This window comes from Solea solea, chromosome 6 (assembly GCF_958295425.1).
Source record: "Solea solea chromosome 6, fSolSol10.1, whole genome shotgun sequence".
Lineage (NCBI taxonomy): Eukaryota > Metazoa > Chordata > Actinopteri > Pleuronectiformes > Soleidae > Solea > Solea solea.
This window is the reverse complement of record NC_081139.1, coordinates 9964351-9978189: the sequence shown is the minus strand read 5'-3', so window position 1 is coordinate 9978189 and position 13839 is coordinate 9964351. Positions and strand designations below refer to the sequence as shown.

Sequence of the window (13839 nt, the reverse complement as noted above, 5' to 3'; positions counted from 1 at the left end):
CAAACTAAGAGCTCGCTTTTACTTTGTGTAACAATGCCAATTTTTATTCTGTAATATAACTCCTGTTCATTGTTTTACTTGACAGACACGTGTAACTTTTGTTTTCAGTTGTATGTTTCCCTATTGTCCATATTTGTGGATGCTCCTATGTATAAGGGTATTTTTCTGTTGTGATATGCCAGGGAAAATGTAGTGACTTTTTCATCCCTAATGCTTTATGCTGTAGCTTCCTTATTAATAGATTTTATATCTACATTATATATTGTAGGGCTCTGTGTATGTCTGACTGGTGTTTCTTGTTTGTTTTATGCACTTTCTGTCAGAAAACTGCCTCCGAAGGAGTTTGTGGTCCGGCCCTGGCCTCTCTTACCGTGCCAGTTACATTAACACAAACAGGGGTGGTTCAGGTCATGCTTAATTTGTTTTGGAAGTCTGCAAAATGTCCATAAAAACATTATGATAGATCACACTCCTTAACTTGCTTAAACACACGGCTGCAGGAGGAAAACGTTGTTTGAATAAGGGGTGGGGAGTGATGATAGATGACATTTATCAAATACTTTACAAACAGGATACAACTGTTTGCACAGCCTTGCCGCAGATCAAAGGTTATTTTCTACCAGAGCAGATATTTCAATTACTGTCACTTAAAGGGAGCTGGAGATTGCTCTTGGACAGCTAAATGGCACTTGGCATTATAAACACACAGAGCTGTTATTAATAAAAAAAAAAAAAACTGTCCAGAGAATGCACTATACTAAAATACAAACCTACGACTCTGTCACACCATGTCATTCCATCACCACTGCCAGGCTGTCATTTTGGCTGCCGATAACACACTAGAGTGATCCTGTGGTCAACAACAGGATAGTGTTTATTTTAGCAATACTCTGAGGAGCAATGTCAGGTGCATCATGCAGAGAGGCATACTGAGGGTGTGTCAAGTGTCCTAGCTGACATGGGGACTGTTTAGTCATCTGGTAACTGGGCCTACAGATGACATAATGGAAACTGGATTCTGCAAGCATGGCTGACTCCTGAATAATTCACAGATGGGCCACAGAGGCAATGTCTTATCCTCACCTTTGCTCCAAGCTAAGGTGAACTATTCAAAATACTGCTGAGAAAAAGAAACATTTATTGTGTTGGGGGCACTTTCACCTTTTTATTGCTTCTTCCATTCATGATAGGTGTGTAAGATTCAATGGCAAGTATAACAGTTATTTCAGTAATAAGAGTGGGGACTGCCAGGAAGCATTGTAGGCAATTAGGTACAATAAATAATGTTCAGTGGTTTGTTATCATAGATAAAGGTGGTGTAATATGCACCCACGTATGTGCACACAGGCGCACACATGTCTTTCAGTGTTATGGCAGTTAAGATGTGACAGGTTTGTGCACTCTCAAATGCATTCAGAAATGGACCTGTTTCTCCTCACTTGAATGCAAAGTGAGTAATAAAAGTGAAAAGGGAACAGAAGTGTCTCTTGAATCAAAATTAAAATGCCTGCTGAGTTGAAATGCTATACAGTTAGCAGATAAGGATTTGTGCCCCTTGCCTCCCTCAGTGGGAAAAAAAATAAAAATAATAATTCACAGCCTATATGAATATCTGTTAATAATATTTGTGCTCTGCAGCTCTCATCTCTGAAATACAGGAATATGGATTGTACTTTGACAAGGTGATTCAATATCCCAAAAGAACAGGCTTGTCCTTTCTATTCTAAATCTCTGCTCTTACCTCCCACCTGACTTAAACCTTAATCCCTTAATATGTGTCGTGTCCTTCAAATATCTTAAAGTGCAATCCTTGTGAAGTCCAAAAAATGCAGGATTACTTAGCACTGAGCTTTTCCTCAGTGTGTGAATGAGAACAATGTGCAGAAGGTTAACAGCAACGTCAGAATCTCCTTCACAGGCCACTTTAGGGTCAATACTATCGGAAAATATCCAACACCAACTAAGTTTTGGAACTTGACTGTGTTTTCGTGACATTGGGAGACTGACTTTCCCTGATAAAGTGAGACTGTCAACAATTCCCTCAAAATATTAAACAGAACACACACACTGTAGATGTACATATATTACGTTTACCACTAAACAAAAAGCCTGCTGGAAGATGGAACAACTAAACATGTCACATGTTGAACACAATGCTTTAAGTAAAGTCAAGGCATGTGAGTTTTATCATCTCTCCATTTTAATACAGGTGAAATGAAACAAATGCAACAACCCTGTTTTACACACGCTGCCTCAGGTGGGCTCCTCCCTGGAATGGTGGCTAAAATGATCCTATAGTACTGTAAATGTGTGGGTAAGAGTTATGTATTGTACACAATGTAGGTCACTCAAGATAGTATGTCACAAGTAAATAACTGGATTACAGGCCAGTGACAATGAGTTGCAGTGCTGTCAATTGCAACACACCAAAAGGAGAAAGAATCCTCAAACATCACATGCACCACAACCCCAAAACAGCAGACATACAGTATGTCAGATTTTTTTTTTTTTGTTTTTTTTTACTCCTGGAAGCCTGCCATACAGATATAAAGAGCCCAACTGAGAAAACAAAAAGGCTGTTAATGTATCTGTCCTTTCAGCCAAGAATGATCTCTGAAAAGTGTTGAATGACGTACAAACAAAGGTGAAGTAAGGTGGAGTACTCCAACTATCTCAGCAACCATTCCTCACCATATCCCATATAACTTCTTTAATTATTTTCAATATTTACACTGATGTACACAAAATACACTCAAAAAGGAGATTTTTTTTTTTTCGATTCTCAATCCTCTTGTACATTCCGAACCATCAGGAAAAAGGGAATACTTATATATTGATTAAAAAAAAGAATGTTCTCTTGGAGCATCAGTGTTTGTCTCCTGCGGTTTATCAGCATCTCACAAATCAGGTGCATCCTGGGACAAGTAACAGACAGGGTGTGGGTGATATGGTGGCGCAGCCTAAGCCAGTTCCACTTTTCAAATTTTTCAGTCAACATCAACGACAAGTGACTCGTCAAAATAAAATCCAAATTCTTTTTTTCTTTTCGGTTTCAAATCAAATGGATTTATTGGTCAACAGGCAGACGTGGGACAAGAAACGAAAAGAAGGTGTAACTGGGAGGGGCTATATAGGAGGCGGTTATTGTAATGTTCATCACGTTGTTCTTTTTGATATCTTATCTTATATCGTGTTACAAAAAGAGGGGGCGCCATCCTGCGGTGGCACTGGTTCCTGATCGACTGACGCATGAAAGTTCTGTTGATGACTGGAGAAGGCTTGCAGGATTGTGGAAAGTGTGTCTGTGTGTGTGCATGTGTGGGTATATGGATGTTGTGCAAGAAGGGAGCATGTGTGTGTGTGTGTGTGTCTTGCATGAGCGGTTTCACGTCATTTCCACTGTCACTGTGAGGACAAGTGCCATCCACATTAGTCCGAGCACGTCCTTTTGGCAGGCTCCATCTACACACAGCAAAGAAACAGTGAATCAGACGGACACATTTTCTCAGTGGGCCTATTCATCATATAAGCAACATCATATTTCTAAAAGAGCGTTGTAGTACATTAATCCCATTTTCACGCCTTGTAACCCTGTTCAAATGCGATGAATGCAATTTGAATGTGAAGGAACCTTGTATTTTTCCATGGGTAGCTTTATTGTAAACCACAATAAATTCCATTCACTGCATCTGGTGTTTTGGTAAATGTGCAACAATCAAATTTGCTTTTACAATCTACCTACAAGACTACCTGTACTTGAGTCGAATAACGTATGTATTCACACAATGACAAGTTGCTCTATTAACATATAATAACAGCTATAATAACAGTTATTTGTAAGCAGTGTATTAATTGCTGCAGCACATGCCCTGTGGAGTTATTGGAATGGCACATTAATGATATACAGTGTACTGCTGCCACTTCACTAGCAGGAACAACACAAAATAGTCCCCACATAACCTTTGGTACACTTAAGTAAAACACAAAGACATTCTTTCTTTCCCATTATTTGAAGAATCTTGAGATAAAAATGGTGCGATGCTTCCTTTTATCCATTTTTCTTATCTTTTGAACTTGTTGTTCTGAAGCTCCACAGCGGGGACACTAGATTATAGACGAGAGATCAGCAGAGACGGCAGCTTTATGCTGCAATTTCTTTTCCTGTTGCTCGGTTATGGAAATGTTACAGATGCATGTGTGGAGCTGTTGTAGTGGAGAGAAGCTCAGACTGACTGGGTGTGCCTTTGCTGATGTAACCTAGAATTTATCTAGATTGTGGCTGCACCAACAATCGTGATCTGAGCCTGACAGCAAGGGTGTGTCTAGACTCAGTACATATTCAATATTTGATCTGGCAGGAATTGCAGTCCAGTGAGTCAGGATGATATATCTTTTTATAATTAATATAAGTTGACTCATAAAGAAAAGTCATGTGTTTCATACGAGTCAAATATTTGTCAGGATTTCTTAATCTCCTCAGATACTTTACATAACACATCCCATCATGCAACTCACTCAACATAAGATAACAAGTAGATCTTCTCAGGAAGTGCTTTTATTTCATTCTGTAATGGGTTCATCCAACCATAAGATCATCATCTGAGGTCTCAGTCAAGTTTACAATCATAGATGCTGTCACCCAGCCATCTGTACGCCTGTTTTTGGCTCAGATCTCTGTGTATCTCTGCCAACTTGATCTTTTTTTAGACAACTGGGATTGCTTTCTGCGGCAACATGCTCCTCTTTAATAAAGGATGACTCTGTCTCAGGAGTGTTGGACCTAAAACGCCAGCTGAAACCAAAACATTTTATTATTGTGTATGACTACATGACTAATTTGGCTCCGAGGATGGTTTGAATCAAGTTAGCGGGATTGACAAAGCTATTATTTTACACTCCTGTCGCATTGGTTTCGGTCTCAGACCTGACCTTTGTCCCATGAAGCGACTTCCCTTAGAATTATGGAAAATGATAGATGCGTATCTGCCAAAAAACATTCAAATGCAGATTCATTTCTTGCACATGTGGCTTTGTAATTATTGACTCAATGTGGTCAGTCCAGTGAGACAGAGTCAGATGTAACAAGTTTGACGTGTGATTGCAAAAAACATGTCTCAACGAAGCATTTTCCACAGAAAGATGACAACCTTACACTTTATGAATCTTCAGCGACAATATTATTTGGTAGAAAAAAAAGGCAGCAATTCTGCCGTCAGTTTATCTCGTCTCTTAAATGCAGCTCATTGCCATATGGTGCACCTTGACCATATGACTCCTCATGGGAAGTGTAGTTTTCCTGCTGCGGCCCCGACTACCTGACAGGTGTAGTTATTCACACTGGGCGCAAAGTCAGGTAATCAGCCATTAAGTAAATGCACGTGTGTGTGGTGACCTGCTGAGGTTATGTTGTTTACCAATTTGACTTGCATGCAAGGCATGACTGTGCATCAACGCCGACCTGATTCTGTCCTTGCTGTGGCACACCTGCTCCTGCATTTACCATAGCATTTGCATGTTTAGTTTTGCATCCCAGTGGTATGAATGGAGGAGAGAAATGCCGAAAAAGGGCGGGCAAAGGGCAAGAGGGACAGAAGACAGACGCAGACGACTGTGGGAGAGGACAGGACATATATTGGAATGTTTTTGAGAAAGTAAATAGGAAAAGGCAAGGAACAGAAAATGAAAACTTCAGTATGTCAGACTACAGGACTGTTCAAATCTGTTCTGACTGGGACACTTCAGCTTAATGACAGCTCTGCTTGCCATCTGCTTGGGAAGCTGTTCAAAGTGTACGCTGGGACAAACATAGGCACCGCACGTATACACTCGGGACTATATACCATCCAATTATACCATTCAAATACATTTTCCAGTTCATCAACATCGGCTCACTGCAAAAAACATATTGCAGTACAGGTGTTTTATTGATTCTTGCTTCATGGTATAGAAGTTACAATTTACATTGAGTGCACAGCACACACTGATCATTATAAACTGCATACAGACTTGCATTTTGTGTTTGTCCATGTCTGAACTCTGACTGGTATTTCTATGTCCTCACATTGTAATTTTGGGCTTGGTGAGGTTCACTGTGTACTTCAGGATCCCATTTAACAATTCAAAACAGTGATTTAGCCAGAATTGAGGCTTCCTCTGCACTCTAGACTAAACTACACTGATCATAAAGCTCAAGTGTCGGATAGTCAGCATCAAAATCAAACACAGTGCGCTAGGCTGAAGTGGAAAAGTAGAAAATATAAATACTGTATGGGGGAGGGGGGCTTTCAGAGTAAACAACAAAGCGAGAAGTAAGAAAGGAAAATAAACTGATGAGAATGGGAAGAGAGGTTTGACACTGGGAGACAGAAATAGGGTATGGCAATTCAGAGAGGAATAAAGGAAAACATAAGAAGAAAGAGAAAGAGAGGGAGGGGGAAAGGTTGAGATGGAAAGGTTGTTGTCACAGCCCTGTGGCTTCTCCTGACAATCCCTCATTTTTACATATGATAAACTTTGAAGCCACAAATGAGCCACCGCCGCACGCACGAAACACCCATAATCTCACACTCAACCAAAAGTGATAGGCTCACGTAGTCATTGGAAGAGGTTTCTTGCTGCTTCTCATCATCGTCTGTCACACAGACTATCTGGGGCAAAGCATGAGAATGAGAAACATCCACCTGTCAATACTTTGAATGTTAAAACCAGAGCCTCCCGAAGAATTCGCTTCCCCGATCAGTGTCAGCATATTTTCCCTGACTGAACAGACCGCAGTGTCACATACTGTTGACATACCGCACACTGTGTCACTGGGAATACGATGATCATGTGATACAGTGAGATGCATCATCATGATAAACACAGACATCAAAGACAGTTGTTTCTGTGGAGAAAATACTTACTGTTCGGGTTCTGTGTGTTTTTCATCATGCTTGGATTTTCTGTAGGAGACACAATGACGAACAGTGAGTAACTCAAACAATGAAGCCGTTAATAAGAAAGCAATCTCTGGCCAATATATTGGGACTCTCTGTGTCGACAACCAACCCTGTCCGTCAAGAACTTATTTTCTCACAAATTATATTGAATGTCTTTGACATATCACCAGTGGAGTATCTGGGGCAGAATTCTCACCGGGAGGTGAAGGGATTAGTGATGGTGTTTATCAAAGTGAGATGTCTGCCAAGCAGCAGACCCGTAATTCCAAACATCAGATTGTTGCGATGTTATTAGGACATTCTGGTGAGTTTTTAATGTTGCAACATGGTGTGTTTTAATGGAGAGGATGTTGCAACGCTATGAGGGAAAAAACTAAATCTTCTCCTGGCTCTGTCTCGGTGCTTCTCGTTACTAAAACTTACCATATGGTTACTCACCATTGCTAAAAGGAAAACACTATATCACCCCCCATTTCCACCAAAAACACCACAAGTGATTAAAATACTGTCATAGCATGGCTTTAGCAGAAACTGTAAATGTTCCTTCAAAAACATAATTCACATCGCAGAGACAAGGTTGAGACAGCAGATAATGGGCCATAACTAGAATTCACAAGCTCATTGCATTCTAGTTGTTGTATTCTGCATGTTTTGCTCTCCACATGGGATGTTTACCATGTGGGCAACCCCAGTCTGCTTAAATGTGTTTGGTAAAACTAACAGCTTTCTGGCTACAAACTCTCACTCTTTGTCTATAAATTCTGTAAAAGTATGTGTATAGAAATAACTGACAAAGGGAGTAAAAGAGTGTGAGACTGAGACAGTGAGGAAGAAGAAAAAGATCATTCCTGATAGAGGTTGTGGCTCTCTAGTGAAGATGAACTCCAAAATTTGTGAAAAGTGCTAAGTGGCACATCCCCAGTGAGAAAAACCAGGCCTGTTAATGGAACAGAGAGAGAGCACTGCACCAAAACAAGCCTGGGCACTTAAGTAACAGCAACACCAGGTACATACAGTGGCAGCCAGACAGTGTGGGAAAGGAGTTTGGAGAAATTGACCTCACCTTTATTAAGTTGTGCTGACGTCTACTCTGCACAAAACACTCTGACAATGTGTTTCCATCCAAAAGTTCTCAGAGGGATAAAGTAATTGCAGGGGAAGAAGCAGGAGACTTAGCACTGAATTAGCAACACTCCTAAATTCCACTTTGTGTGCTATATTTGGACGGCAGACTTGACATATTAGAAAAAGGAAGCTAGATATGCAGCACAACATGAAACTTTCCTGGTCTCACAGCAACCATTACTATCGCAGCTCATCTGAGAACACAAGAGAAATGAGTGCTTGCCCTTTGCATTTGCACACACTGCCTCCATGCCCCTGGAAATCTGTATTAGCATACAGTACATATCTGTGTGTGTGTGCCCAGCCCCTTAATGTTGACTCACTTCTCAGTAATCGCAGAGGGTATTATCACTGAGGGTGGCTAAAGATGTAAATCATCAAGACATGAGCGCTGCTCATCATCAGTGTGTCTCTACCAAGCTGTCATTATACTCTTTTATTCCTGATGATGTATATTGAACACCTCGCCAAGCAGGTCGAGTCCGTCGACGCTTCCGTCGCTTTTTTGCTCATGCAGTGAGAGACATGTCTCCTCTCAATGCCATGTGGGACAGTACCAAGGTCACTTATCACCATTTACTTCCCCTAAGCCCGAGTACAAGCAATCTACAAGAAGAGAAGCTGACAGATGGGCAATACTAGACACAGAGACACCTGAGGGTGCATCAGGGTGTTAAATAGACATTAGTGCTCTTCCTTGCAAAATGCCTCCCAAGGTATCACATCCCTAAAGTGTCTCTTTCCCATTAAATTAAAATCGTATTAGACCCGCCCAGTAATTTGTACATTTGTGACATACATTATTAAATCTTGTTCACGAAAGTGTCTCAGGCAGAGGGATTTAAAAAAAAAAAAAAAAGAATGATACAATGTGCTATGTTTCAGAGTTAATCAAGTCTGTAAATGGTATCTACATAATTGAAGTTGAAAGGACACGCAAGGGCTGAAGTGTATACCACCTCATTTATATATTTATACCACTGAACATAGCATATTTACTCACACAAATATGATCAGTATATCACATTTCTTTTACATTACTTGACTTTTCTATGGTTTGCAGACTAGTGTGAAGCAGTTGGTATGAAGATCAGCATCTCCAAATTAGAGGCCATGGTTCTCTGCTGGAAAAGTGTGGATTTCTCACTCCTGGCCGAGGGAGAGGTCATGCCTCATGTGGAGTTTAAGTATCATGGGGTCTTGTTCACGAGTGAGGGAAGGATTGAACGAGAGAGCAACAGCATCTGTAAGGATGTGGACGCTCAAACTGTTGTGGTGAAGAGGGAGCTAAGCCGGGAAGATCTACATTACATACATGATCACGAGCTTTGGGGAATGACCGAATCAAATCCTGCTCAAATCCTTACCTATGGAAGTGTATGAGTGGGGGGGCGGGGGGTTGGTCACACAATGATATTCAAAAATCAAAAACAATTTTAAAATAGTTAGAACACACAGCCATAACTGTTAGAAAAACAAGACATTGTCTAAAAAATTCATTAGCCCCATTTTCTTCAGCTACACATGAATCACCAGATGATTAAGAATGATTTATCAATCACAGGACACACTGTGACATTCACAAGATCTTTTGGGATCTTGTGGATCACATGTTTCTGGTAATGTTTTTGAGGGTCGATGGCTGTAAAAAACAATTATTCAAAAAAGACTTTATTGATAAAAGATTTCTGAAGAAGCTTAGAATGGCAGATCCTAGTTCTTCTATGATTATCCAGGGTAAAACAGATCCAGAGGAGCAGGACACAGATATAATAAAGCCACACATCAACACCATTTAATGCACGGTATCAAGGTTCCATTGAATTTTGTGACCCTGGTTTGGCCACTGAACAGAGTGCTTTTCGAACAGTGTCAACCGCAAAGGTCCCTCAATTTCTTCACAGGCCTTTGATACCACTGTTGACAGCTTGTTTTCAAGTGAGACCTGTTCTAAGAGAACAGCTATCCACCCCAGAGCCGAAGAAGAATAGCTATCCTCACTATGTGCTGCCTTAAAAGGAATGTGTTGTTGAACCAATTAGGGACACAATCTCTTATTAATCTCAACGTTAGCTGCATTAATGATTCATACCTAAAAGTATTTACATACATCTCTTGAAAGTATTTTTCAAAGATAGTGTAGATACATTAATACATTTTGTAGAATTGCATAATTTTCTGTGAGATTTTAACTGTGTAATTATACAAGTGTCCTCGTTGATTCTTGTGCAGCAAAGTTGTACACTCACAAAAAAAAAAACGTTTCATATTCATAGTATTTTAAATAATTAATCAAACTTAAATGCAGTTTCACTTAAGCTGCTACTGTAATGGATATCCAAGTATGGGGCTAGGTCATGTTGGGAGGCAGGCATACATACCAAAGACTATGAGGCGAGTGTGCGTATCTGTAGAGCCTAGAGGATTCTGGGCAGTGCAGCGATACATGGAGCCATTGAGCTCAGCTGGCACTCTCTCCAGAATGAGCTCCCTCCCCTCTCGCTCTGTGCTGCCATCTAGCAGGCGGCCCCCTACCCGTGTCCAGGTGAAGAGGGGCTCGGGGAACACGTCGTTCTATCAAAAAGAAAGTGGAAAAGAGGGGAAGGAGAAGAAAGCCGGGGTAAGAGACTAGTGCAGAGAAAGTGTGTGAGTCTCAGCCAAGATATTAACGGATGCATAAATAATACAAGCACAATTTTCCCTCTAACGCAAAGACAAGTTAACAACATGCATTAATAATAAACACTTCACTTTACAACAGTTTCCCCACTCACATTTTAAATTCTCCAGAGGACCCTGCCCCCCATTTCTAATTTAAATAACGTCCTATAAAGTAGTTTTTCATTTAAATCAATGGGTTGACATGTTCATAGATAATAAGAGGACACAATAAAAAGGGTGAATCCCTTGTATGATTCCATCTCTAAATTATTAGGTGTTGCTTCTTCTTCACACTACACCCCCTTCTTGAAAACATGCACTGCATCACAGCACATAGACACACAAACTGTAGAGCACCTTCTCTGCTATCCGTTTTATACACATGGAACACACCACCTCGTACATCCTCACCGGAGGAGGGTTTCAGTGCTGGAGGGGTTTCCAGCACTCAGACCTCATGTCAGAGGAAAGCCTCAATGTCATTCGGGACTTAAGCAGCTCTTAACAAGACAAGATGATTTATCTGTGCTTGAAAAAATTGAGGTCTGATACAAAAGTCAATATTCAAGTTTCTCTATGTGCTACAACTAACTTTATTGGAAAAGTGTGCTTCTTAATCCATTTTAAATGAAATCAGAGACAAAAAAAACATCAGACTTGACAGCCAAATATGAATATCAACGACTGCAGTTTACCCTTCCGTTATGGTTTCTGAAGCACAAGCAGGCATCTACTATCAGTTTTCAACTTTCCTCCCCATTAATTTACACATATTTTGAAATCCTTCCCCACAGCAAGAAATATTGATTCACTTGTTTGGCATAAAACCAAGTTGAAATGATATTATTCTCACATGGCAAAACAAACCAGGCACACTATTGTTTAGATCAACTGCTCTAAATATACTACATGTGTGAAATTGCCATTAAAGTCTTTAAATGACCTATAATCCTGAAATTACTGCTTTGTAATAATATTGAAGTCAATGTGAATTGTATAGCTTTTAAAATATAAATGCAAAACAGTTCTCTAATCACTGAGTATATCATGAGAGAGGTTAAACAAATTAGCAGACTGAGACAGGCTCTTGGGAAAAGGTCACATCAAGATTAATAAAAAGACAAAACCACTGTTAGGATTTAAATGAGAATCCCCTCTCACATAAACTCAAGAGTCCTTGGAGTCCAAATTAAAAGAAATCTGAGCACTCAGTGCCACTGAAAACATCACTGCCCTACTTAATATCACACAAAGAAAGCAAAAAGAAAAGCAAAAATGAAAACCACACTGTAGAGTGATGCAATACATTTCTCAAACAGTAAACCAGAGGGGAAAGTGGCATCGTGGGAGTGACAAAATAATTGTTCCTGACAACCAATCATATCTACTTGTGAAACCCTAAAGTGTAGGTGCAGGGAAGGAATACTGCCCAGCACTACAACACTATGTACCACATCCCGTCTTGTTTATGTTTACCAGTATTTAAAAAGGGGAAAAATAAATATTAACACAACAATGATTTTAAATTGAAATATTGCAGAGGACTGAAAAAAAACTTAAAACAAATGGCACATCTGCTATATGAAACAGACAATTTGTGCTGTCGGTTGTCAGCATGTCCTCATGTCATGATTAGCCCTGTCCTTTTCTCACCTGACTGCAGCTCCAGCTGCTAAGCTTCAAAGTGTCATTCCTGTCAAAGAGATCAGGACCATCCACAGACAATTCACACTTTGTCTTTTTTTTTTTTTTTTTGGCAGGGGATGATAGTAAAACAAAGACAAACTTTTTGTTGCTACCTTCAGCCAATTGTTTGAAATTATGTTGGGAAAAACTCTGGGAACAGCAAAAAAACAGAGGGGGATAAAACAGACTTTAGCCATTCATATAGTAGGTAAGTTGATTTCCTTGACTATATTTGTTTGTGAAAGTATTTTTATTTTGTCAAGGGAGTACAAAAACAACTCAAAACAAGAACGTTTTTGTAAAAAACAAGCATAAAAGAGTGGTTAAAATGCTTAACCTAACATGTGCACCATTTCCCTCCTTTCCTACACTGATCTAGACCTTTGTATTTTCCTTAAACCCAATACACTTAACCCAGGTGATCCTACCTGGAATCCTTTTACAGCGATGCGCACCGTGTCTCCCACCTTTGCTCTAGTGGGGGACATCATGAGTTTAGGACCCTTAGGAGCCGCTGAAAAAGAGAGAAGAGACAAAAGGTCATTGTCAGAGCATGGGGCCCAAATCCTGCTGGACACCTGTTTTGTCACAAAGGGAGCACGGGCAAATACAATTTCCTGTCAATTAAGGTCACAGGTCAAGAGACGAGGGACTGGAGGATTTTTTCATCCAAAGGCCTGTGCTGGATTTATTCCTCCTTGGCGAGAATAGGAACTAAATTGGGTCGGTAGTCATTATTAGAGGAAAAATAGGAGTGGGGTGGAGAGTGCAGGCAGTGAGATAAGGGACACTTAGAGAGCTAATTCCCTTGTCTTGGTGTGGACAGCAGCCTCCAGATGGCTTTTATTTGGTCCCTTTAAAACAATGGGAGCAAGCAGCAGAGGGAGCATGCAGAGTCTAATATTCTCCGATTGCGAGGGGCTTGTGATTGTTCTGTGTATGTCGTGTTGAGATAACATTGGTGATTTGCATAATGTTATAAAAAGGTAAGGCATTTCATCATGTCTGAACAGCACAGGATACATTAGGCCCATATAAGCAGTGTCATGGGGTGAACCCATGCCTTGTGAGTAGGGAACACATGACTCCTGTGCAGTCAAGAGGCTCACAATTCAGTTTAATTACATCTAGGCTGGGTCTTCTGTGCTAAGTTAGCTGCTAGCACCTATGTTGCATTACTTTCCTTTTATGTAGTCTTCCACTTGTATTTAATAATGGTATTAGCATTAGCATGCTAAGCAATGTGTTAGCATGCTAAGCGCCAGTTTGATCATATTTCATTCACTCAATCACACACAATTACTGTAGCATGCTATGTTATAAGTTTGCAGTACATCAATTAAGATACACAGTTGATTTTAAAGTTATTTCATGAAACTTGTGTGGTGTGTGTTACCATGTTCTTTGGACAGCCATGGCTGATCCCCTT

The 13839-nt window shown here is 40.2% G+C and overlaps 1 protein-coding gene across 2 annotated transcripts in view; it reads right to left on the bottom strand.

Moving 5' to 3' along the window:
• Positions 1–2178: 2178 nt before the first annotated feature.
• igsf21a (immunoglobin superfamily, member 21a) overlaps positions 2179–13839 on the bottom strand; it is a 143292-nt gene continuing 131631 nt past the window's right edge. For both annotated transcript variants that reach the window (XM_058632798.1, XM_058632799.1), the window contains 4 exons: positions 12839–12924; positions 10445–10637; positions 6903–6941; positions 2179–3462 (listed from right to left, as the gene is read on the bottom strand). In XM_058632798.1, the coding sequence (XP_058488781.1) occupies positions 3386–3462; positions 6903–6941; positions 10445–10637; positions 12839–12924 (395 nt within the window). In that variant the 3' untranslated portion in view covers positions 2179–3385. The remainder of the gene's footprint in view (positions 3463–6902; positions 6942–10444; positions 10638–12838; positions 12925–13839) is intronic.